This window comes from Amblyraja radiata, chromosome 1, assembly GCF_010909765.2.
Source record: "Amblyraja radiata isolate CabotCenter1 chromosome 1, sAmbRad1.1.pri, whole genome shotgun sequence".
Classification (NCBI taxonomy): Eukaryota; Metazoa; Chordata; class Chondrichthyes; order Rajiformes; family Rajidae; genus Amblyraja; species Amblyraja radiata.
Window position 1 is genome coordinate 108163900 of NC_045956.1, and position 27503 is coordinate 108191402.

Consider the following 27503-nt stretch of genomic DNA (forward strand, 5'->3'; position numbering starts at 1 on the left):
GTAGTATTGTTATAGCAATTCATTAGGCTCCATCTTGCAAAAACTCGTTGTTCTACAAGAAAAATAGAAATGATAAAACATCGGAATATTTTTTATTTTGTTAAGAGTTTGAAAGATAGGGTAACTTAATAACTTTGAGTAATCTTGATTTGTTAAATTGTTCGATTAATATATGTTCAGCCTCTTAACTTTTTTCTAATTAAGTTTTGGCATTTAACTTTAAATTTCAGTTGTAAACTGTATTTTTAAAGATCCTATGCAAGGTACACAAGGTCAAAACGTGTTTGAACCTTGAAATTAAATTGGGTTTTGAAAATAAATTGATAAATTTCCCTTTTTGCTAACAGTTTTTGGGGTAAATGGTTTCCATGTGTAATTTATATACATGTCCATCTCTGCTATTGTTTTGTCCTTTGATTTTGGTTTATTGTTGAACTAGTTATCAATTTTACTTGGGTGATAGCAGTTTTTAATTTCACGTTGAACTCAATATGAATCCATCCAGTGGTTTTCCTGTCTTTGTACAGAAATGGTTGTTTCATTTGAAGTCTTTGATTAAGGGATAGTGCCGAACATTAAACTTTCAATTATAACATGGTTTAAATACTAACCATCTCTTTACCATCACAGATCAATTTTATAAATGAAATTTGCATTTGAAAATATAGGGTCATGTTTATAAAATGTCTAGATGAAATTATTGGTTGTAAAATATTTTCCTTTGGTAGATTACTGTGTTTGGATAACTATTATCAAATTCAGTTGGTCAAGTATTTTTTTTCAGATATACAGATAAGGTTTTTAGTATGTTGGTACATTTTGAAACAAAAAATTAATTTAAAATGTGGAAAACTAAGTTTAAATTTCTCAATGAGGAAAAATGCTCAATAATGTGATGAAATCAGGTACTCAAATGTTTAATAGTTGAGGGTCGACTTGATTTTCTTGTAAAACTACTGCACTTCAATACTGCTTTAAATGGCTTGCAATATATTTTTGTCTTTAAAATATCTTAGGAATTTTGCATCCATTTAGACTAATTTTACACAACCCGTAAAAGGTTATTCTTTGTCTCCCCACTCGCATGCTTGTCTTTATTTCACTTCCTCACTGACTTTTATTCCATCTCAGTAAAATTCTGTTAATTATTTGGTCTAGAAATTTAATGAATTGGGCTATTGAAGTGCTGCAGAAGATTTTAGTTAATTTCTGTTTCCAATTTTAGATGCGACACAACTGAAAAACTGAGAAACTCACTAGATTATTTGAGGTCATTGTTGAATGAACCCACAAATTTTAAACTTGTATACAGATATGCATTTGATTTTGCACGGGTAAGTTGATTCAACTTTAACAAAACTTAAGAAATGGTGAGCAGCAAAAGTACCAAAATTTAGCTCTGCTCACAAGATGATAGCTAATTGGCATCTGCTTTTCTGAAATTACCTTTTACCTTGTGAGGTAATATTTCTTTGGGTATTTGATCTGAATCTGTCTATTCATAATTTTTGAGTTTTTCTCCAAACCACTTAAATTATTTTCTGGACTAAAGGTGGGCCTATTTAAGAATTCTTCATGCTTAAGGTTTTTGCAGAAATTAATAAGTGAAGTAAATAGCTTGGCCTTGTTAATCCTAATCACCCTCTTCTTACTGTGGTATATTCTAATTATTTCCATAAAAATGTAATACATGGATGACTACTGCATCGGGGAACTCAACAATATGTAATAATTATTACTGCTATTAGTATGCAAAGTAAAGGTATTTTACTCCACCAAAACAAAAGTTTACTTAAACTATCTGGTTTGTAAATTCTTGGCAATACTTGCATTCACTTTGGGAGAAGTTTGGCACTATTTTCCTTGGATCCCCTTTTCCGGAATTCTTTGAACTGCTTCAATTTTAGAAAAAGCTGAACTTGCAGAGAATCCCATTCCAGTCCTCACCTGTGTCTTGTCAGTGGTTGAAAGGCTTCTCAAGTGAGGGGCTGTTTGCATTATATATTTAACCTGCTTTATAGTCACTGTGTTTAAGTGATCTAACCAGTTGAATTTCTGATCAATGGTAATCCCCAGGAGAGAGCTGACAATGTCAACATTAGTGGTGAGAGATTGCAGTCTCTATTTGACTGCTAATCTTAACTTTCCTGATCTTTTTCTGCTGCTTTGTATGTTAATTGTACACGTATTCTTCTGGAACATGTCTAACCAAATTTATTATTCATCATTTTTTTATAACAAATATGTTTGAATACTTATTTGTAGAATCAATGGGCTATTTGGCCCATTGTGTTTATCTACTTTCTCAGAATTTTACAATTATTAACTTTCTCCATAGTTCTTTACCTTTTGTATCCAATTTCATTTGAATGTTGTTCTTGCATCTGCTTTGACCATTCTTTCTTGCAATGATTTTGATCTCATAACGTGTTGCATTATTGTTTTCTTGCAGCCTCTTAGTTTTCCGGCTATCTTAATGATGAACTTCAGACCACATGTCGCGCTCACATTTCCAAGGCCATGTACCTCTGCGATTACACTCGTCTTCATTTTTGCTCTGGTTCATCAATGTTAAAACATTTATTCCTTTATTATCTCTGGACTCTGGTTATTCTTTCTACAACCTTTTACGAACTTGACTTATTGCAAAGCATTCATTCCCAAATGCTAACCTGCACCATATTCAGTTCATTCATCACCCATGTTTGCCGGCCTACATTTGAATCCTGGTCCATTGTAAACTTCATTCGTGTTTTTGAAATCTGCTTCTCCCACCCCATACCTGTAATCTCTTGCAGCTCTTCAGAGTATCGAGTTGGCTCTGCTCCTCCTCCAATTCTGGTGCTGTAAATGTTACTGATTTGTTTTTTAACTAATTTCTTTATTAACAGCTGTGCCTTTGTCTGCTTTAGGTCCTACTTTCCCTGCTTTTAATCTGACCCTCCCTAAATTCTCTAAAAAGTGGAGATGCCTTTTTAGTATCTTAAAGGGTGTCTCCTGCTTAAATCTAACCAAGTCTTGAGTCATCTACAGTAAAACTCCAATAATCAAGCAGCCTTTGACTCGCACATTTCCGGGATTATTACTCCTTGCACAATAGTACAATTTTCCAGAACCAAATGATTTTAAAGAGAGCATTGGAAATAGGGCCTTAGTGAGCCAGATGCTGAAACATCAAGATTCCCCAACAAAAGGACGGAGGATTTTTTGAATTTTACTGTATTATCTTCATCTTTGTAACTCAACATGCTGCCAGGTTTTGTTGGATGTTAAGTGCTATGGGATGTTGTTGTAACAGCCCTTCTGACATTGGGAATTATTGTTCCTTCCTACTGTTGAGATTTGATGAATGCATGAAAGTGGGAATCGGTGTAGCCCTCCAGGTCATTTGAGCCTGCCCAATGTATTTACCTCCACAATTCTTTGGGGTAGAGAATTCCAGAGTTTCCTGGAATCTCTGTAATTCTCTACAAAGTGAAATGTATATGTATCTCAAATTCTTACCTTGAAACAATGTCCCATCGTATGAGACTCTCACACTGGTGAAACCATCTCAACTTGTACCCTGTTGGGCCACCTTGGGAATTAGTTTGTTTCAAAAAATTGAGATATAGGATCACAGAAACAGGCCCTCTGCACGCCATGTCTGTGCAATATTATTGGACCTATGAATAAAATCCCCCTCTCTCTCCTATCTTCTGAATTCATCCTATGCCCTCTTGCCCAAGACACCCACAAGGAAAAGGATTCTTACCATCTATCCTGTTCATCTTCATAATATTCTGTATGATGATCCCTTGGCCTTCTCTACTCCTGGGAAATTAACAGAGCCTGGCCATTCTCATGTTGTAACAAAAATCTTCCAATCCAGGCAACATCCTAGTGAATGTCATCTTCAGCCTCTCCTTCATGATCACATCCTCCTTCTGATAGTGTGGCAGCTAGATTTACACACAGTAGGTCCTACCCGGAGGAAAGAATGTTTTAATGATGGCTGTTTACAAAAGAAAATGGTGGTAGAACTCAGCGGGTTAGGCAACATTTGTGGTGGATATGAATAAGCCACATTTTAGGTCAGGATTATTCTTCGGACACCTCTTGATGTAGTAAATTGACATCCCAGCTCTTGTATTTTATGCCATGGCCATTGAAGGCAAGAATCCCCCAAGATGTTCATCAGCTGTGTATATCCTACACTTTTTTAAAACCTCCTAACATGCATAATCTTGCACTTGTCAGATGTAAATGCCATCTGCTAAGTTGGAGAGATACAAGGAAAGATGACAACGTTTAGTGATTTGCATTGAGCTGAAACATTTAAAAAGGAAGACATTTTTGTGAGATGTGCGAGGCATTAACATATCCATCAACTTGGCAGCAATTTATTGCCCCACATTCGTGGTGCCAAAAAACTCTTATTCAAAAATTCTCATTCAAGTTAAAATTACTGACTAATGTTGCGTTCAATATAATTGCAAAAAAATTGCTGCCAGTTAATATTTGAAAGTAATTTATTGACACGGTCTTCACCATGATGTTCAATTTCTGTCTATGGCTTGAATTTTGTATTTGTATTTTCTCTTCACAGGAAAAGGATCAACGTAGTTTGGAAATTAGCACTGCTAAATGCATGTTGGGACTACTCTTAGGAAAAACATGGCCGCTCTTCCCAGCCTTTCATCAGTTCCTTGAGGTATTAAAATATAACGTTGTAATATGAATTAGTTATAGCTGTCCTTTCAATGCTCATTAAATCTCAAAGAGAATTACATTTGCTATTTTTAAAAATAATTGTTTGATGAAGTTTAGTTTTCATTTTTAATTATTTACAATTTTGTATAACATTTTCAAGTAATAGGCGTTAATTTCAGTAAAATGTATTTTAACCATTTAACCGTGCATGGATAATGGAAAACTGAGGATCAATAAACTTTAATTTGAAAAAGTAACAAGTAGTAATTATTTTTTAAAAAGCACTGGCTGGCTAAATAAAAACAAGTTAAAGTTGACCAATAAACTCTGCAGGTAGATACTCTGGTATTTTAGTTCTGCACCTGTTGACAATCCTGGGAGGTAGACGCCAAAGATCTTAGAGCGGAGCAAGATATACCACTCCTGCAAAATCTAATGGACTGACGACTGACAAACTGTTCCCCCGCAACAGAGCGTAACTTCTGCCATTTCAGTAAACCCGACCCGACTTCAGTTATGCCTCTCGCAGTGTAATCAGCATTGCAGGGGAACAGTTTGCGTGTTTTTAAATGTTTTAAATGTCTTTTTTAATTATCTTTTTAAATGGCTCATGTCCTGTGTTTGAATTGATTTTTGTAGTAAACGCAGTAATCAGCGTTGCGGGGGAACAGTTTGTGTGGTTTTACATGTTTTTTTAAATTTTCTTTTTAAATGGTTCAAGTCCTGAGTTTGAATTGATTTTTGTATTAATCTTGCACTCTGTAATTTATCTAATCCCATTGTTCACAACTGCTTGTATGCACCCATAAAGTGTGTGTGTGTGTGTGTGTGTGTGTGTGTGTGTGTGTGTATATATGTGTATATATATTTGTGTGTGAGTGTGTGTGTGTACACATACACACACACACACATTTTTCTAGTTTCTTATATATATAAACACGTGTATATTCATTATATATATATATATATATATATGTGTGATATATATATAATTCTCTTGTTTCTTTCTTGTGATCTCTAATTATTTGTTGAGCAATCATTCATTCAACCTACCTCTCCCTCTACGAAATCCTATTATTGTGAATAAAATATCAATGAACACAAAGGCTGGTTGGACAGGATCAAGGGTTTGGTTTAGTCCAGGGGCCGGCAAACTTTTTTGCATAGGGGCCAGAACCCTCCGGGACTAGCTGCAGCTCCCAGGTCGCCTGCGAGCCCCGGGTCTAGCTGCAGTTCCCAGGTCTCCTGCGAGCCCCTGGTCTAGCTGCAGTTCCGCTGTCCGGTCCCACCGGCTGCTCGCAGCCACCCGAGCTGCTGAGTGAGTTGCTGGCATGATCCCCCAACCCCCTCCTTCTCAACACTCCTGCCCTCCCCGCATATTTACCCCTGGCGGCCCAGCAGCGCTAACCCGGGCCAGATTCCCCATGCGCTGTGGAAGGAACATAGGCACATTTTGGCTTTTTATTGTGATTTATGGATTGTGCACCAACCCACTCTATTTTAAATAATTCAACATCGAAATTCATAAACAAGGATAACACTTATTTCTGCCTTTCATGGTATGATTTACATAGTTGACATTGTTTTGTGTGCGAGATATACAAGGTTGCAGTGTTTCGAATATCAGCTAACCAATGACGGCAGTTCTTTGACAAGTGCTCCGTAGTTCAGTGTACGAGATCTTGTCGACGAGTATTCTGGACCCACTGTCGACATCTGAAATTACAGAAAATATCATATAGGATTAACTAAGAATAATCTTATTATAAGATTAATTTATAAGAATATCATATAGGATTAACTTATAAGAATAAATTTGATTATAACTACATACCTGCAGAATGGATGACATATCACTTAAATGCAAAAATTGTTTTCAAGGGTGGGGAGAGAAATGTATATTGAAGACACATTTTTCCTCTAATGTCAATTTATCTTAAATGTAGAAGAGCTTATTAAAATCTTCTTACACTAGCATGCATGCCTTACAACAAGAACAAAAGCAAAAATGTACAGTAGGTGCATAAATCCTTGTAGGATGTGGGGCAGGTTGACAGAGCAATTAATGAAGCAAATGGGATGCTGGACTTCTTAACAGAGACATTAATCTAAAAGTAAAAAAGTGATGTCATATAATACATTGTTGGGATCATAAGAATAGAATTGTATATGGTTATATGTATATGATTACAGTCACTATACATTGAGAAAGAAATTAAATGCTCCTCATGTCATGTCGTTGTTCCCTTAGATGTGGAAGCTGCACAAGTGCAACGGAGTCTAAATCAAAGATCATAATTCCTTCTACGATCTTTGGTCGAGATGTTCAGTTGAATTTGTATGAGAGGCTGAAAGAAATTACATTATTTAGCCTGCCCGATCTCACCCACTTGATAGCTCGGATAGTCGAGTCCTGGCAACGACTCGACTATCTGAGCTATAGGGAGAGATCGGGCAGGCTAAATAATATTTTCACTACACGACAGAAAGTAATACATTTTTTCTCACCTTTTGTTTTTCGTGGGGAACCTGAAGACAGATCGGGTCGCCTACATTGGCGATTCAAGCAAATTATAACGGAGCAGTACGCTCCGCTTGTAGATGTGGACGCCGCCATGACAGAAACCGGTTACGGGAATGTCGCTGAAGATTACCCATCGGCTACTACGGCTTTTTCGCAGAGTGAATCATCTTGCTCAGCTCTAAGATCTTTGGTAGACACTAAATGCTGGAGTAACTCAGCGGGACAGACAGCATCTCTGGAGAAAAGAAATGGGTGCCGTTTCCGGTCGAGACCCTTCTTCAGACTGAATAATCCTGGGAGATTTGGTTATGGCACTGTGCATTGACCAGATATTGGACAATGTGATTCACATTTCTGCTCTTCTTTTATCCTTGCATTTATCATGCCAATTAATATTTTTTTAATGAGCTGTCCAATATACTGATCATCAATCATGAATAGAAATTTAGATATAGATAATTGCCCATTTGATGAATATGCATTGGATATAGACACTGGAATGATCTTATTTTAGATGATGCTACAAGACCCTTGCCTTTCTTTATGCATTTTTGGGGAAATAGTATGTTGAGAAAAGTGTGTGGGCATTTTTGATTGCTTGACAACTTTAGTCACTGAGTACCAGTAGATTATGCTTCGAAAATTATACACATGAAGTGTATTTGCTGCATCATATAGTTTTCGCTGAAATCAAAATCATAACCACATCAGCACAGTAAATAGTCAACAATTTCTATTGAATAACCCTTTACTTTTTAATAATCCTGTCTTTAAAATAAAAAAACTTCAGATCATTGCCTTGGACCTGTACAGTGCGCCTCAACTTTGTTGTATGCACCTCTACACTGACAATAAATTAAATAAAGTAAGGTACTTCTGCTGGTACAATATCAACAAATTATAGATTTCAGTGAACTGAAAAATCTGGTTGATAAAGTCTGAGAGATCATGCTTTAGGCCCCAGTTTTATCCTTTTTTTAAGTAAGCCCCTGGACATCATTGGCTTGTGACTGATGAAGTACAATGTTATATTGTGCTATGGTAAAATGCAAGGGATAAGGAAAAACCACAATTTTTATTTTTTTTTGCACATAGCAGAACTGACTTTTCTTCTCGTCATAAAATCACGTACAGTGGTGATTCACTGCCATTTTGAAACTTTGTTATCTTTGCAGCAATCCAAGTATAAAGTGATCAACAAGGACCAGTGGTGCAATGTGCTTGAATTTAGCAGAACAATTAATCTTGATCTTAGCAACTATGATGAAGATGGGGCTTGTAAGTATACTAGGAAACACTGTAATTTTGTTTTCTCCTTGTCCGATTCCCTTTTAGTACCCATGCATGAGGCAGTGAACAACAACAACTGGTTGCTATAAAAGAAGCATGATGCTGAAAGATGTATAGAACTACTTTGTGATGTTTTTTCCTGAAAATATACCCTGCAAGTAGCTCAGTATTAGTTCTCTGCGTTTTATCATAGCCAAGCAGTGGCATTTAGGAGGTTGCAGTTTAAATGAGGATTCCGCAATTTTGTCGTTCATCAGGTCATAAGTATCTTGGTGTTTTTAAATGCCTTTTTTTAGGTATAGGATGCTTGGACTAGCTGCTAAATTATAGGGGATAAGATTATAGGGGATATGATATGGAAAACTAATACCTGTTTTATTTTATGCACTAAACACAAGGTATCAATCGAGCCAAACACAAATAAAAAAAAACCTAACATTTGAAAAGATGCGTATGGTGGCACAATTTTTTGCTAGTCGTGCTGCTGCATCACAGCTCCAGACCTGGGTTCAATCCTGACTTCTGACTTTGTTGGGTTTGTATGTTCTCCCTGTGAGCAAATGGGGTTGCCAAGTTGCCCTATTTCCTCCTTCATCCCAAGGCGATAGCAAATTCAATGGTTACTAAATAGATGTGTGATAGAATCAGTGACGTGTGTGACATCGACTCTGAGGTCAACCACCGCCCGAGTTGTGCTAGCGGAGCCTACACCAGACTCGGGAAAAGAGTCTTTGAAGACCAAGACGTAAAGACTCATACAAAACTGCCGTTGTCCTCTCCGATGGAGCCGAGTCATGGACCACCTACAACAGGCACCTGAGAGCCCTGGAACAATACCATCAAAGATCCTTACGAAAGATTTTGAGGATCAGCTGGGAGGACAAACGCACCAACATCAGCGTTTTGGAGGAAGCGAACATGACCAGCATCACCACCACAATAATGCAGCACCAACTTCAATGGACTGGCCATGTCATCCGCATGTCTAACACACGTCTCCTAGATTCTGTACTCTCAACTGAAGGAAGGTCGACGAGCTACCGGTGGGCCAAAGAAACACTTCAAGAACAACATCAAGAACAGTTTGAAGAATTTCCGTATCACATCGAGCAACTGGGAACGCATTGCACTGGACAGGCAATCCTGGTGGAAATCCGTGCAGGAAGGAGCTGCAGAGACAAAGCGACAGCACCGTAAGGAGAGACAGAAGGCGGAAGACTACCAACCACCGCCAGTCTCCACTGCCCACGTTGCACCAAGGTGTGTTGATCGCGGATCGGCCTCTACAGACATCTGCAGACCCACAAGTAGACGACCCTATGAAGAGGACAGTCATACTTGTTTCGACTGACCGCCGATGATGATGATAATAGAATCTGTGGGAATGAATGGAATTCATAGGATTGTGGAGAGAATCAATGGGAATTTTTTTCTGGGACTGTTATGCTACAATAACTATATGCTGTGCTCTGGTATCTTTCACTTCACTCTATCTTTTGTGTGTGTTTCGTCTGATTGTATACATGTTTAGTTTTATCTGATTTGATTAGATAGCATGCAAACAACAGCTTTTCACTGTGCTTTATTACATGTGGCAATCATAAGCCTAAACTTGTGAATAACATTTGAGTTGGTGTCGGATTAGTGTAGAAAGGATGCTTGATGATAAATGCAGACTATGCAGGGTGGTGCCTATTTCTGTGCTGCAGACTGATTGTGTACAACCCCCTCGCCCTGAACACAGGATCCCCCCAGGGTTGCATCCTTAGCCCCCTACTGTACTCCCTGTACACACATGACTATGTGGCCAGGTTCAGCTCCAACTCCATCATCAAGTTTGCTAATGACACTGTGGTGGTGGGCCTGATCTCCGATAACGATGAGAAGGCCTACCGGGACAAACACTTGCAGCCTAATTTTAGAATTGGTGTTCAGTGTTGTCTAGTGATACATGTATTGAGCATTTTAAATCTTGTCAAGGTTTTTAAATGCCAGAAACTCTGTTTTTGTACCACTTGGCCAACTGTGAATTGTGAGCTCTGATGTGCATGGTTGGGGAATCTACTCGAGGTCCAAACGGATTTTTGAATGACATAATAGTTTGGTATACTAGTTCATTAGAGATGTCACAGTTGCATATGTTTAATAAAATGCACAGTACACTCTTTTTTGCAGCTGAGCACTGGTTATAATTGAAAGTAAGAGGTAACAGGGACATTTGACGCTGCAATGTGTAGCTTGATCTAGCGTTCCAAGAGCTGGCAACTATGACTTTTTCTTTTGTCAAGAAAGTGTCAATTTTCTAAATAGTTGGCAGAACTGCTGGACATACTCAGGAAGTACAAAGAAAAACATTTGAACATTGTCAAGAATATATATGAAAGAGAAAACCTCTGTTTAGGTTATTACGTAAACAATATATTATAGCCATATTGACGCTATTATGGAAACATTGCTAAGGTTGGGACAAAACAGTCGGCTTAATATTCCAGGGTGCAGGCCGTACAGATGGGATAGAAGTGGAGGAAAGAGTTATTTATACTTTTGATTAAGGAGAGTATCATGACCGTAATCAATAGGTGCAGGAGTAGGCCATTCGGCCCTTCGAGCCAACACCGCCATTCAATGTGATCATGACTGATCATCCCCAATCTGTATCCCGTTCCTGCCTTCTCCCCATATCCCCTGACTCCGCTATTTTTAACAGCCCTATCTAGCTCTCTCATGAAAGCATCCAGAGAACCTGCCTCCACCGCCCTCTGAGGCAGAGTGTTTAAGAGCGTTTAATAGTCATATGTACCAGGAATGGAACAATTAAATACTTACTTGCTGCAGCTATACAGGCACATTAATGCAACCACACAACAAATATACAATATAAGGTCATACCAATAATTGATCAGCTATGCTAGGTTACCAGACCACAAAAGTGCAAGCTGAGGTACATAGTGCAACCTATACAAAGTCCATGGTAGTTTCTGATGAGGTAGGGCTGTGCAATGTGGTTCATTGCACAAAGCTTTTCTAGAACTTGGAGGTAACGATTCTCAGACTCCAGTGTGTATATATTTATACACTGATCTGTTCTGTATTCGTGCCTACTATGTTCTGGTGTGCTAAAGCAAAGCAAGAATTTCATTGTCCTATCAGGAACACATGACAATAAACTCTCTTGAACTCTTCCTGATGGTAGCAGCACGATGGGAGCATGGCCACGGTGGTATGTCTTTGATGTTAGCTGCTGCCTTGAGTCAACACTTCATGTAGATCCCTTGATAATGAGGTGATCAATACTTGTAATTTTCCCCAATATCTGCAGCATGCTTCATTCTTGAGCGTTTGAGTTACTGAACCAGGCCATGATGCAACCAGTCATTATGCTTTTTACCATGAACTTTAATAGAGTATTTAATGACGTACCAAATCTCCTCAAATGTCTGAATAAATAGGGGCATTGACGAGCTTTCTATGTGATTGCATTAATATGCTGAGCCTCGGACAGATGATCAGATATGTATGCCCAATAATTTGAAGCTGTTGATTCCCTCCAAGATGAAATTACTAAGGTGCTTTGTTGGTAGAGATGAAATATAATAAGGGGATGATCGCATTGTTGGGATTATACTATAGGCCAATGTTCCCTCTAAGCTGCATGCGTGTGCGCGTGCACACAAGTTTTGAAACAAGCGCACAAAGAAAAATTATGTGTGCACAAAGGATTGTGAAATTCGGGAACAAAATCTCCGCTATGAAATTTCTCCGCTATAAATGACAGTGGAGAAATTTTATAGTGGAGACTTTTTTCCGAATTTCAAAATCCACGGCCAGATCCGGCACCGGAGACAGCTGCAGCCCGCTCTGGCATAGGGGAAATCCGATCCGCGGACACCGCATCCGTCTCCGCACTTCATCCGGGGGAGGGCCAGGGCCGCTCTCCTCAAAGATGGTGGCGCTGCTGCCAGGAACCCAGCGGTAAATGGACGGGACTGGACCTTGGGGAGGAGGGAGAGGGAGGGAGGCAGGGCCGGATTTACGTTTAAGCTTCACAAGCTTAAGCTTAGGGCCTCGAGATCTAGGGGAGCCTCGGTAGGGCCGGATTTACCTATAGGCTGAAGCCTAGGGCCTCAAAATCTAGGGGGCCTCCGGCCAAGGTGTTTTCTTCCCCCAGAGTAAAATAAATCCCGAGAAAGAAAAAATTGGAGCGCTATCAGCGTTTCCACTTTGGCGGAAATTACCCAAAATTCTGGTTCCGGCCCGCTGGAAGTTTTGGGGAAAAAAATTGCGACCATCCGTACCTGTGCAGTTGGGGGAAGCCGGTGACGCAGTAGCGACGCGCGTGCGCAGTGGATCCGGGCGGGTTCAGATCTCCATTTGCACTCCACACAATCACCTCGATGCCTCGTGTCTACCAAAGATCCTAGGTGTCTACTCCAGGTAAGTAGTGGAATATTGCTTTGCGGGAGTGCCCGTTTCTCCAGGCCGTTGGGGGGGGGGGGGGGGTTGCTGCTGTGTATGCGGCGCGGAGTCGGAGCCCTGGAGAGAGGGGGAGGGAGGGATAGAGGGGGAAAGGGGGGTTGAGACAGAGGGGGGGGGAGGGGGAGAGGTGGAGGGAGGGGGGTGGAGGAGGGGGGAGAAGGAAAGGGGGATTATCTTTAGTGAGATTGCAAAATTAAGGTAGGTTTTAGAGCAATTATATTTTCTCCTCCATATGAATAATATCAAACAATTGGAACTGCTTTCTTTTCCTTGATAACAATACTGAAAAATATGTATTCCATAGTTTGCGACTTTCATTTTGCATCATATTTTTAATGTGCACACACTAACACAGTCGAGATTAACAGGCAATCAAATCAACACACAAGACATTTTCTAAAAAAAGGTTTTATTTACTGCAAAAACTTACAGTATTTTATTTGCAGTGTTTGCATGCTCCTTTATAACATTTTACATAACATTTTACAGTAGAACTTGATTATTAAAACAAGCTTCAATTCTTATTTAAAAAAATGTATACAACAATGACCCCAATCACCCCATTCCAACCACTCATTACTCTTGACTCAACCAAAATTATTTCTGAAATATTGGTCATATATTTGGTGCAAAAATACTCCAAAATGAGGCTCAGAATGCACCAGAGAGCATCTAAAACCCCAGAGCTTCTAAGACCCCATTGGCAAGGGTCTTTGAGCTCCGCGCTTGTGATATGCGCTGCGTGCACTTATTTCACATAAAATTTGGGTGATCCTGCCATGCCCCCCCCCCCCCCCCCCCCCCCCGTTTTTGAAAAGCTTCGTACGGGCATGGTGTATAATATTTTTGACACTGTCATAGGCCTCTCTTACATATGCTGTCACAACACACTGTAGTCTCTAAACAACACTTCAGTAATTTTCCTTGCCCTCCATTTCATAATAATAGTGTTTTAAGCAGTTAACTCGACACTAGCACTGGCAATAAATAAAAAGCGCAGCTTTCCAGCCCTTATCTCATTGGCCACGCTCGGCTGCACATCGGTGTCAATATGGTGGACTCTTCCATCTTCCTCTCGTCGTGGGGGTGGGGGATTGGGAGGGGCCTCACAAGTGGAATAGCCTAGGGCCTCTTTTCATCTAAATCCGGCCCTGGAGGGAGGGGACGGAGGAAAGGGAGAGAGGGGTGGAGAGGGAATGGGGAAAAAGGAACGGAGACAGGGAGGGGGGGAAGGGGGGGGGGGGGGACTTGTTACTTGTTATAATAAAGAGCCGTTTCATTTGAAAAAGGAGCATTCAAGAGTGTGTCATAGATACTACAATGTTACCTAAAATATAGTAATCAATAATTATACAGTATATAATTTATTTGTTAAAATCGCATAATCATATTGACTGTTGTACAGTTTACGAAGATCCATTTCAAATTCTGTAACTGGCTTATTGAGTTTTTAATGAAAGAAATTTTGATTCACCATCTCGTATTCAAAAGATGTAAAAGGTGTGAAGCGCAAAAGAACTGCAATCCGGTTTAAAGTTGAATGGCTTAACGAAATAGTAAAAACTGCTGCACCAAAAGCTCATGAGGTCATATATTTGCACAATAATTCAGTGCGCACACACATTTGTAACAGCATAAAAAATTGCATAATACAAGATTTCTGCGCACACAAACTACTAAAAATTAGAGGGTACATTGGTATTGACCCTCTAATAATCAATGGAAATTACAATTACAAATATGCAGGGAGATTGTGGAGAATTATAAGTGTAATAACGTGATCCTTAGAGCCAGGATTTTGCCATGTGCGTTTTCTTGCCTTTTTTGATGATTTCATGAGGATAATGTCTTTTTCACGATCGAGTGCCTAAATCAGCCTTTTTTTGCCGTTTTGCTAAAAGGTCATGCTATTTTCTCTGGTTGTACCATGATTACAATGACGTTTTCTATGTTAACACGTTAATATTAATGTTATTAATGTGTTAACATAGTATAACTTACAAGAAAACTTCAACCACCTGGGCGAAACCCAGGGCGCCACCGTCAGTCATTCATTCGTTCGTGCCACTGCCCGCATGTTCAGTTTTCTACAAGAGCTATTTAAGAAAGAACTGCAGATGCTGGACAAATCGATGGTAGACAAAAAATGCTGGAGAAACTCAGCGGGTGAGGCAGCATCTATGGAGAGAAGGAATAGGCAACGTTTCGGGTCGAGACCCTTTTTCAGACTGATGGGGAGGGGGGGGGGGGGTGGGAAAAAGAAAGGAAGATGCGGAGACAGTAGGACTAGAAAGAGATCTGGGAGGGGGAGGAGGGAGAAGACAAGGGCTATCTAAAATTAGAGAAGTCAATGTTGCTACTGCTGGGGTGTAGACTACCCAGGAGAAATACCAAAGCTTGTCTCCTCACTACATTTACTGCTGGCTCCAGTCGCAAATCTGGGTTTTCGTGTGATTTGTGCAAGGCATTCATTGATGCTGGAATTCCACTGTGGAAATTTGAAAACAAATATCTGAGGTTTTTTAGGGAAATACAGAGGAACATACACCAAGCGAGTCATCATTATGGAAAAATTATGTTGACAGCAACTTCAACATTGTTGTGCAGAAAATTTGAGATGAAGTTGCATGCAACAAAATATGGATCCCAATAGGCGAGACAACCAATGCTGTAGGGAGATATGTTGCCAATGTGGTCATCGGTACACTGGAGGCAGGTCAACCATCAAAGGAAGTATTGGGGAAGTCAAACAGCTCAACCATTGCGCAGTTGTTTACATCGTCACTTTCAGTACTTTGGCCAGAAGGTATAAAACACAAGAAGGCATTCTGTTTGTGACTTAAAGTTTTATGCCCCAAAATGTTGCATTTGACATGCTTAGCTCAAGGACTTCTTAGAATTGCCAATCACAGACATAGCTTGTTTCCAAATGTCGATCGCTTAGTTTCCGATGTCAAGAAAATCTTCCTCAGAGTACCTTCACGTGTGCAGTTGTTCAAGGAAATTCCGAGATTCCGCTACCTCCTTAGCCCATTTTGAATAGGTGGGGTACATGGTCCTCTCTGCTGTACTCTACCAGGTTGCAAATTTTGAAAAGATAAAAGAAATCATCAACTGTTTAGAAGAAGAAGAATCTGCTACAGTCATGATCATCAGTGAAATCATGCAGAAAAAGTCTCTCCACCGCGATCTTGTGTTTATTGCTTCCAATTTTGGAAACTTCCCACAAGCTATCACTTCCCTTGAGAAAAGTGGTAAAACATTAGTGAATAACTTGGAGGTTTTCAACAAAGTAACTGATGATATTCGTAAAGTTCTTGGCAATGTAGGTAAAGACATACAAGGAAAATGTGAGAGAGTGATTTCAGCTAACAAAGACCTTGAAGAAATACAAAACATAGCTAAAGTTCTCAAAGGTAGTTGTATTGCACAAGATATCGATATGAATATAGAGTCTGTAGCTTGTTTTGGGTATGCACCAGTGACCTCAGCTGGGGTAGAAATAAGCTTTTCACAACTGTAGCATCTGTCTGAATTTTAACACCAGATAATTTGAAAATAAATGCTAGTAATTATGTGTAACCAGGCAACTTGGGTAATTTAATGTAATATTCCTTTATTATTATTTTTAACCATATGTTGGTGGTGGAAATAAAAGCCTTTTTATGCCTTTTTGTCAATAAATTCCTTTCCGTGCCTTTTTTGTAATTTTATTATGTCTTTTTGCCTGCCTATTTCAGAGTTTTTTAGTGCCTAAACATCCTGGCTCTAGTGATCATAGTCGGTGATTTTATCTAATATAGACAGATACCATAGTATTAAGAGAAGTAGGGTGGGATTTGTTCAGCATGTGAAGGAAAGTTTCCAAATGTAATATATAGAGGATCCTACTACAGAGAGGACTAAATTTGACCTACTCTTATAATGGGGCACGGCAAGTGACAGAGGGGAAGACTTTGGGACCAGTGACCATTGCTCTATTGATTTTAAAATAGTTATTGAAATTGACAGAACTGATCCACAAGTTAAAGTTCAAAATTGGGATACGGTAAATGAGACAGGAGGTTGTAGAAGTTGAATGGAGTAAGTTGTTTGCAGGCAAGGGGGTGCCTGGCAAGTGGGAAGTTTTTAAAAGTATGACAGCAAGAGTTTGAGGTGTGCATGAGGGAAGGGCAAAGTTGGCAGGAGTAGGAAGCCCTGGAAAGAACATAGAATATATCCAAAAGTATTACACAGGAATAGGCTATTTGGCCCCCAATGCCTGTGCCGAACATGCCAAGACAAACTCTTATCTGCCTGCACATGATCCATATCCCTCCATTCCTTGCATATCTGCATAATTCACAGGTTGTAGACTTTCTTGTATTCCTTTACCTCTCCATGGTGCCCAAATCTTACGGTACAGTTGGTTTGAATAAATACTGTATTGCCTAACATGTCAATCTTAAATGAGAAATCTACCTTTTGAAAAGCTCAACATTTGAGCTGGAGGGACATCATCTTTCAGGGCAAGTTCTGGGAGAAGCTTTATCAGACTGAGAATTTAATGGATTCTCCATTTGACTTGCCTTTTCAATGGTGTTATTATAAGCAGAACAAAGTACCAAGTTATTCTAGTACATTCTAGTTACCTGTTAATGGACCGTATTGGCAATGAAGATGCACCTGTATCGAAGATGCACTCCCATTGAGACAGACCGAGACAGAGAGAGAGCCCGGGATGGAGCAGCCAGCCATCCGCCCAGTAGCTACCCGCTAACCACCACCTCCACCGGTTGCGCCTGTGCCGAAGGACACCATGGCTGGCTGGCGGGCCGACAGAAGGCGCTGAGGTGGCCAAGTTTGGAACTTTGTGCAGCCCAGGCCATGCTGACCTGGGCCAGACTCCCCACACGCTGTGGAAAGGAACTCTTTCCCCCCCTGCCGTGCTGTCCTTTCACAGTCGCTTCCCACCACACCGTTCCAGGGTCGAAGGTGTGGCAGGTTCCGCAGAGCAGTCGCTAAGAGAGTGGCATTGCTCAGCCTAACCTTTGGCCTCCAAGACGCAGGTAATTTTCGGACCTTTAGAGTAAAAAATAGCGTCTTGGACGTCGGGAAATACGGTACTTCAAATCTTTGTTCTATACTAAACATGGTTCTAGGTTGAAGTGAAATATTTTTTGGTATGGTTAAGTTTAGGAATTTTGTTCAAAGCTTTTCATTTAAAAGTTAATTCATCTATTAATTATTCATGCTTTGCAATTGAGTAAAAATTGATATTAATTATCGAAATACAAAATAAATCAAATCTAATCCAGAGAGGAAATTGCGGGAGCCCTGGTTGAAATTTACGAGTCATCCTTAAATACAGGAGAGGTGCCGGAAGACTGGAGGGTGGCAAATATTGTGCCTCTTTTCAAGAGGGGCTGCAGGGAAAATGCTGGGAACTATTGGCCTGTGAGCTTGACATCTGTAGTTGGAAGGTTACTAGAGAGTATTCTGAGGGATAGGTTATACATGCATTTTGACGGGCAAGGGCTGATTAGCGACAGTCAGCATGGTTTTGTACGTGGGAGGTCGTGTCTCACAAATCTGAGGGTTTTTTTAAAGACGTGACCAAAAAGGACGATGAGGGCAGAACTGCAGATGTTGTATACATGGATTTCAGTAAGACATTCAACAAGGTCCCGCATGGTAGGTTGCTCTGGAAGGTTAGATCGCATGGGATCCAAGGAGAGACAGCTGAATGGATCGCAAATTGACTTCATGGAAGAAAGCAGAGGATGATGGTGGAAGATTGCTTCTCGGATTGGAAGCTTGTGACTAGTGGTGTGCCTCAGGGTACGGTGCTGGGCCCGTTACTGTTTGTCATCTACATCAATGATTTGGATGAGAGCAGACAGGGCAAGATTAGCAAATTAGCTGATACAAAAGTGGGTGGTTTTGCAGATAGTGAGGATGGTTGTGAAAGATTGCAGCAGGGTCTGGATTGATTGGCCAGGTGGGCTGAGGAATGGTTGATGGAATTTAATACAGATAAGTGTGAGGTGTTGCATTTTGGGACATCTAACCAGGGCAGGACCTGCACAGTGAATGGTAGGCCTCTGGGGAGTGTTGTAGAGCAGAGGGATCTAGGAGTGCAGGTGCATGGGTCCTTGAAGGTCTGAGTCGCAGATAGATAAGGTGGTCAAATGGGCGTTTGGCACATTGGCCTTCATCAGTCAGAGGATTGATTATAGAAGTTTGAAGCCATGTTGCAGATGTATGAGACCACATTTAGAATATTGTGTTCAGTTCTGGGCACCGTGTTATAGGAAAGATATTGCCAAGCTTGAAAGGGTTGTTGCCAGGACTAGAGGATGTGAGGCTATATAGGGAGAGGTTGAGTAGCCCGGGTCTCTATTCCTTGGAGTGCAGGAGGATGAGGGGTGATCTTGTAGAGGTATATAAAATCATGAGAGGAATAGATCGGGTAGATGCACAGGGTCGCTTGCCCAGAGTAGGAGAATAGAGGACCAGACGACATGGGTTCAAGGTGAAGGGGAAAAGATTTAATAGGAAACTGAGGGGTCACTTTGGTGGGTGTATGGAATAAGCTGCCAGAGGAGGTAGTTGAGGCTTGGGACTATGCCAACATTTAAGAAACAGTTAGACAGGTACATGGATAAAACGGGTTTGGAGGGATATGGATCCAGCGCAGGCAGGTGGAACTAGTGTAGCTGCGACATGTTGGCCGGTGTGGGCAAGTTGGGAAGGGTGGTTTGGGTGGGAAGGGACGAGTTAACCAGGGAGTTACAGAGGGAACGGTCTCTGCGGGAATGGGATCCCGTTGGAGGTGGTGAAAATGTTGGAGGATTATATGCTGTATACGACGGCTGATGGGGTGGAAGGTGAGGACAAGGGGGGCTCTGTCTTTGTTTTGAATGGGGGGAGGGCAAGTAAGAGTGGAGCTGCGGGATGTAGAGAAGACCCTAAAATCGAGTAGATATCCTGCAGACACCGTTCCCTCCATAACTCCCTGGTCAACACGTCCCTTCCTACCCAATCCACCCCTTCCCCAGGTACTTTCATTGCAACTGCAGGAGATGCAACACCTGTCCCTTTACCTCCCCCCTCGACTCCATCCAAGAACCAAAACAGTCTTTCCACGCAGAGGTACACAAAATAGCTGGGGAAACTCAGCGGGTGCAGCAGCATCTATGGAGCGAAGGAAATAGGCGACGTTTCGGGCCGAAACCCTTCTTCAGACTGATGGGGGGTGGGGAAAGAAAGAAGGAAAAAGGGAGGAGGAGGAGGAGCCCGAGGGCGGGCGGATGGGAGGAGACAGCTAGAGGGTTAAGGAAGGGGAGGAGACAGCACGGGCTAGCCAAATTGGGAGAATTCAATGTTAATGCCATAAGGACGCAAGGACCCCAGACGGAATATGAGGTGCTGTTCCTCCAATTTCCGCTGTTGCTCACTCTGGCAATGGAGGAGACCCAGGACAGAGAGGTCGGATTGGGAATGGGAGGGGGAGTTGAAGTGCTGAGCCACCGGGAGGTCAGGTAGGTTATTGCGGACTGAGCGGAGGTGTTCGGCGAAACGATCGCCCAACCTACGCTTGGTCTCACCGATGTAAATCAGCTGACATCTAGAGCAGCGAATGCAGTAGATGAGGTTGGAGGAGATACAGGTGAACCTTTGTCGCACCTGGAACGACTGCTTGGGACCTTGAATGGAGTCGAGGGGGGAGGTGAAGGGACAGGTGTTGCATTTCTTGCGGTTGCAACGGAAAGTGCCCGGGGAGGGGGTGGTGCGGGAGGGAAGGGAAGAATTGACGAGGGAGTTGCGGAGGGAGCGGTCTTTGCGGAAGGCAGACATGGGGGGAGATGGGAAGATGTGGCGAGTGGTGGGGTCACGTTGGAGGTGGAGGAAATGGCGGAGGATTATGTGTTGTATTTGCCGGCTGGTGGGGTGAAAGGTGAGGACCAGAGGGACTCTGCCCTTGTTGCGTGTGCGGGGATGGGGAGAGAGAGCAGTGTTACGGGGTATGGATGAGACCCTGGTGTGAGCCTCATCTATGGTGGCGGAGGGGAATCCCCGTTCCCTGAAGAACGAGGACATTTCCGATGCCCTGGTATGAAATGTCTCATCCTGGGAACAGATGTGGCGTAGGCGGAGGAATTGGGAGTAGGGGATGGAGTCTTTACAGGGGGCAGGGTGGGAAGACGTGTAGTCCAGATAGCCATGTGAGTCAGTGGGTTTGTAATGTATGTCGGTCAGGAGTCTGTCCCCTGCGATGGAGATGGTGAGGTCAAGGAATGGTAGGGAAGTGTCGGAAATCGTCCAGGTGTATTGGAGTGCCGGATGGAAGTTGGTGGTGAAGTGGATGAAGTCAGTCAGTTGTGTGTGGGTGCAGGAGGTGGCACCAAAGCAGTCGTCAATACCTTCGATATTCCAGCATCTGCAGTTCCCTTTTGAACACTTTCCACGCAGAGGTTCACTTGCACCTCCTCCAACCTCATCTACCGTATCTGCTGTTCCAGGTGTCAAATTCTATAGATTGACGAGACCAAGAGCTGGCTCGGCGATCGTTTCGCTGGACACCTCCGCTCAGTCCGTCTTAAACTATCTGATCTCCCGGTGGCTCAGCATTTCAGCACCCCTCCCATTCCCAATCTGACCTTTCTGTCCTGAGCCGCCTCCATTGTCAGAGTGAGGCCCAGCACGAATTGGAGGAACAGCACCTCATATTTCGCTTGGGTACTTTACACCCCAGCAGTAGGAACATTGACTGTGGGCGGCGCGACTCACGTCGCAGCGGCCTCTGCAGTCCGTCTGTCTTTTTATTATTTTTTGTCTCGTTTGAATGTAGTTTTTATTTATTTTTTTGTGTATGTGTGTGGGGGGCGGGGGTGGGGGAAACTTTTAAAAATCTATCCCCTGCACGGAGAACGCGACCTTTTCTCTGTCGGGTCTCCGTTGTCGTTGGGGCCGAGCACCGTGGAGTGGCCTCCGGCAGCAATGACCTGGGGCTCCAGTCACGGAGCTGCGGACCTACTCACCATCGCGGAGCTGGCCAAGTTCAGAGCGGGAGGAGCGGTGGTGGCGCACTGCTGCGACCCGACCCCGGGGATTCGGAGGCTTACCACAGGTTTGGTGGGCAGGAACACCGGGAGCCCGCGGGCCCCTGCTGGGAGACCGCTTTTCGGGGCTTCCGCAACGGCGACTTCACCCGCCCAAGTTGCGGGGTTGAAGAGTACCTGGAGCGGGGCCTTACATCACCGCCCCGCGCGGCTTGGAATGGCTGCGGGACTTTGCTAGTGCCCGCCGGGGGCTCCAACAACAAGACCCGGAGCGTGGCCTTGAACCACCCGGCGTGGCGTAAATGGCCGCGGGACAATTACCATCGCCCGCCGGGGGCTTTGACTTTGACTCTGACATCGGGAGGGGAATGGGAAGTGCAGGGGAGAGATAAGTCTTTGCCGTCCATCACAGCGAGGAGGAGATGCGCTGTGATGGATGTTTGTGTAAATTGTGTTGTGTCTTGGTTCTTTCTTGTGTGTATGACTGCAGAAACAACATTTCGTTTGAACCTCAATGGGGTTCAAATGACAAATAAATTGTATTGTATTGTTCTCTAATTTCAGATAGCCCTTGCTTTCTCTCTCCTTCCCCTTCCCAGTTCTCCCACTAGTCTTACTGTCTCCGTCTATGTTTGTCCCGCCCCTGACATCAGTCTGAAGAAGGGTCTTGACCCGAGACATCGCCCATTCCTTCTCGCCATAGATGTGCTGCCTGTCTCACTGAGTTACTCCAGCATTTTGTGTCTACCTTAAAATTGAAGATGATGGGTTTGAGTGAGATGTCATTGACAGATTTTAACCGTCTATCTGCCTGAATACAATAAGAATGTAGTTTATACCAAAGTTAAATACTCAACCTTGTACATATACTCACAACGTTTTTGATGTTCAGCTAACTTTATGTCTTCTTTGAAGATAAAATTATGCTAAGTCCCTCTCAAAGCTTTCGTCTGATTCGTGAACTTTTTTTGTTGCTGATCGAACACATTCTAATTCCATAAATTATAGATCAAGTAATATGCACAAGTGATATTGCAAAGTGATTTTTTTTCATTTGCAGTTCAAACTAGAAGAAATAAAAATGGTGTCTGCGTAAAATTCTTTGAGTTCATCATATCATATATCCATTAAAACTCTCTGTGTGTGTGTGTGTGTGTGTGTGATTTTGCCTTTGAAACGTATCTCCTCGAAATGCAGACGCAAAAACGCAGAGATTTTTACAATATCGGTAGGGTTTTAACTTACGATTTCATAAATGCACTCCTCTCTAAATTTGGTCAATTATTTCCCCAGATTTTGAATATTGTTCTTGACATGGGTCTGACAAACCCTGACAAAACTCACTTTTTAAAATAGAATCGCCGCTTGCCAGCTGCTGACGTCACAATGCCCACATGCCCACCAATCCAGGCCTGCCTGCCTCCTGGCCCCGCCCCCCGCAGCTGTGGGATCGTCACAGGGGACGATTGTCTGGGTCCCCCCCCCACAGCCATGATCGGCTGGTCCCCCCGCTGCTTTTCACCGTCCTCAGATCGCTCTGTGCCTCGCGCTCGGGCTGCCACCCCGCCCCTCTCCCCCTCCCCCTCTCTCCCGCCCACCCCCCCTCTCCCTCTAACTCTTGCCATTCTGTCCCTGTCTCCCCATTCACGCTCTGCCCTCACTCTCTACCCCCCCTCCCCTCCCTCTCTAGACTCGCCTGCGAATTGGGGGCTATGCGTCAGTGGATAGGGTGGTTATGGGGTAAAAGGGGCAAATTAATAATGTTAATATAATATCAAGGAGGGTAGTTAGCGTTTGTGCGGGGGGGTAGTTAGTGTGTGTGACGCCGCATGCCGCCCCCTCCCTCCAGCCCACCCCCCTCCCCTGCAACCACACGTTGGGGGGACAGACCCAACGGGTCTGCACTTGGTCTAGTCACATCTAAAATTGATTCAAATTATAAAAATCCAGAAGTGTAGTAGATCAGAAAGAACCATGTAGAACATCTTGTGTAGAATCATAAAACTTCATTGTGAAGTCATGTGATTGGAGCAGTATTTGGCCATTCGGCCCATCAAGTCTTTTCCACTATTCAATCAAAGCTGATTCCTGACCCCATTCTGCCTTCTCCCCATAACCCGACGCCTGTACTAATCAATCTATCTATCTCTGCCTTAAAAATATCCATTGACTTAGCCTTCTGTGGCAAAGAATTCCAGTTTCACCACCCTATGGCTAAAGATATTCCTCCTCATCTCCTTCCTAATGGAACGTCCTTTAATTCTGAAGCTATGACATCTAGTCCTAGACTCTCCCTCTAGTGGACACATCCTCTCCACATCGACTCTATCCAAGCCTTTCACTATTCAGTAAGTTTCAATGAGGTACCCCCTCATCCTTCTGAACTCCAGTGAGTACAGGCCCAGTGCCGTCAAACGCTCATCATATGTAAACCCACTTGTTCCTGGGATCATTCTTGTAAACCTCCTCTGGACCCTTTCCAGAGCCAGCATATCCTACCTCAGATACGGTGCCCAAAATTGCTCACAATACTCCGAATGTGGCCTGACCAGCGCCTTAGAGCCTCAGCATTGCATCCCTGTTTTTTTGTATTCTAGCCCTCTTGAAATAAATGTATTATGTCCCTTTTTTGAGTTTCTGTTTTCTTCTTTTTAATCTTGCCCTGTGGCCTGGATGCGCAACCACTGGTTTCTCTTTAGTTGCCCATCTGTCTCTGTCAAAATTCTCTATATGACAATGCATTCTGTGGTAATTTTTTAAAAGATGATTAAAATGATACAATGATGATACAATTTATTTGTTGTCATTTGAACCTCACTGAGGTTCAAACGAAATTTGATTTCTGCAGTCATACACACAAGAAAAAAGAACCAAGACACAACACAATTTACACAAATATCCATCACAGTGAATCTCCTCACTGTGATGGAAGGCAAAGTCTTATCTCTCCCCTGCCCTCCTCATTCTCCTCCCGATGTCAGAGTCAAGTACCTTGTGTTTCAATACTACTTTGCTTTCTGAGTTTAATATCTTTTAATGGTGCTTTAATATACACCAATGTCTGTTCTGATCACAATATTAATTTATAATTTCATTGCTTTCTTTCAGGGCCAGTCTTATTGGATGAATTTGTGGAATGGTTTAAAGACAGACAGATGTCCTAGCACTTTACATTCGGGAACAACATCCATATTCAAAATTAGCCATAAAAGACCTAAGAAAACAGATTTGAAATGTGTTTTTGTTTTTGTTTTATCCTCTCCCAAAAAAAACTGACTTGCTGTAAGCATTAAATATCTACAAGCACTAAATCCAGTATCAAAATTTATTCTGAGCCTGTTTTGCGTTTTGTAATGGAACTATAATAATGGAACAGCAGACCACACTGTGATAGCTTGCTGTTGACTTTGTGAATTGTGTTGTAAGTTGTATTATGCTGAGAATTTTTTTCCAGAAAAATAATGAATTCCAATGAAAATTGTATTAAATGATTGTCTTAAATGAAAATTTGTTGAAAAGACTTCTTAACGAAACCAGTATGTGTATGCATTTAGAACTGTTCTGTATAGCTTAACGGATGAAGCTCAAGACTAGATTTATTTTTTAGAGTATAAATTGTTGAACCATGGAATAGCTAAATTTTGATTCAATGCACCAAGCCGTGATCTGTTGATTAATGCATCATAATCGGCTCTAAGCCAGAATTCTTGCCTTGCGTTTCCTGTCTGATAGGCCGGGCTGCTTTTCTTTCGTGTTCTATTTTGTATAACTAGCTGCAAAAATTTAATTGAACACAGAAGCTTGACGGTGTTACCAAATTTGCACGTTTTTTAAAAAGGTTATTAGGATGTGTTGATGTCAGATATACAGTCCAACTTGTATTCTGATGTGCTCACTTCAGAATCATGTGAATTGATCTTTTGTTTTCACCCATTTAGTGTTGTTCACTGAAGAGAAAAGTACTGACTTGGTCTTTACCTAATGTTAATGTAGCGTTGCGGTTCGGCAGCACTGATGTAATTTGGCTTTTATTTGGACATTGGATTAAGATTAATGTTAATTGTAACATGATAGTGCCATTAAAGCTACTTTTTGACCATGGCAGCAAATTGTGCATCTAAAGCAGGTGATTTTCTAGTATTGCATATTTCTGTTGCCTTAGACAACTTCTACCAAAGTAATAAAATCTGGTGACCTTGAATGCATCTTTTCCTATAACAATTGACATCATAACTGTTCTTATTATTTTACTCTCAAATTCTAATGCATTTGAAAAGTGATTTTTGGGTCACTAGTAACATTATTGCTAACCAATGAATTATAAATAATAACTCATCCTGATCAATGCTTAAAAGTTAATTATTAAGAGAGAACTAAATAATAAACATGCAAGGATTGGTCTTTTCCAAAATAAACTTGCTCATGTTTAAACGGTACTCTGCAAAAACACAAAATTGTACATAAAGCAGTTACAGTCCATTTTACTTTGTTATAGTTATAGCATTTTCTTCAATTAGTGATATTGAATGGTATTGTTAAGTGCTTTAGTATGGATTTAAATGTTTTTTTTGGGGGGGGGGGGGGGGGGGGCAAAAGTGTATGATTTTGCCGAAAGTCTGCTATCAGCAGTAGAAAGAAAAAAACTGCAGATGCTTGTAATTACACAAAAGGACACAAAGTGCACAGAGTAACTCAGCAGGTCAGGCACCATCTCCGGAGAATAGAACGTTTTTGGGTTGAGATCCTTCTTCAGACTGTCTGGTACTGGGCATGGAATCGAGGTGAGTTGAGGGGAGGATCGGCGGAGACTTTGGTCATGGTCCGTGGGAAGCCAGTGTGAAGGTAAGGAGCGGTGGTGGCGCCTGGAAGCATTGTGGGCCAGGGGTGGCATCTACGTCGGCAACCTGGCAGGGAAGCGGCCAGGGAAGAGATGCGGCCCAGGGGTGGCATCTACAGCCCGGCCTGTCGGTGAAGATCGGTAGATCCTTTCGTTATAACCAAAATTTGTTATATAGACAATAGGTGCAGGAGTAGGCCATTCTGCCTTTCGAGCCAACACCGCCATTCAATATCATGGCTGATCATCCACAATCAGTACCACGTTCCTGCCTTCTCCCCATATCCCCTGACTATGCTATCTTTAAGAGCTCTATCTAACTCGCATGAAAGCATCCAGAGAATTGGTCACTGCCATCTGAGGCAGAGAATTCCACAGATTCACAACTCTCTGAAAATGTTTTTCCTCGTCTCTGTTCTAAATGGCTTGCCCCTTATTTTTAAACTGGCCCCTGGTTCTGGACTCCCCCCAACATCGGGAAAGATGTTCATAAAAACTAAAGTTTACTCCATATGATCTTAGTTTTGAAATTTGTCAAATCATTTTAATCAAAATGCAGTCACTTAATAGTGATGTTTTCATCATCATACTGTCATCGTCCATTCTTTCCAAAAGCGTATAATGGAAAATTAAGTTTCAT

At 42.0% G+C, this 27503-nt stretch overlaps 1 protein-coding gene across 3 annotated transcripts in view; it reads left to right on the forward strand.

The window, feature by feature from the left end:
• The window catches only part of dcun1d4 (defective in cullin neddylation 1 domain containing 4), a 68371-nt gene extending 42236 nt beyond the window's left edge, over positions 1 to 26135 (forward strand). For 2 of the 3 annotated variants that reach the window (XM_033028420.1, XM_033028403.1), the window contains exons 8-10: positions 1226 to 1334; positions 4589 to 4693; positions 25135 to 26135. In XM_033028420.1, the coding sequence (XP_032884311.1) occupies positions 1226 to 1334; positions 4589 to 4693; positions 25135 to 25302 (382 nt within the window). In that variant the 3' untranslated portion in view covers positions 25303 to 26135. Of the gene's footprint in view, positions 1 to 1225; positions 1335 to 4588; positions 4694 to 8391; positions 8495 to 25134 lie in introns of all 3 variants that reach the window. The other variant, XM_033028413.1, reaches the window with a different exon arrangement.
• Positions 26136 to 27503: the final 1368 nt, after the last annotated feature.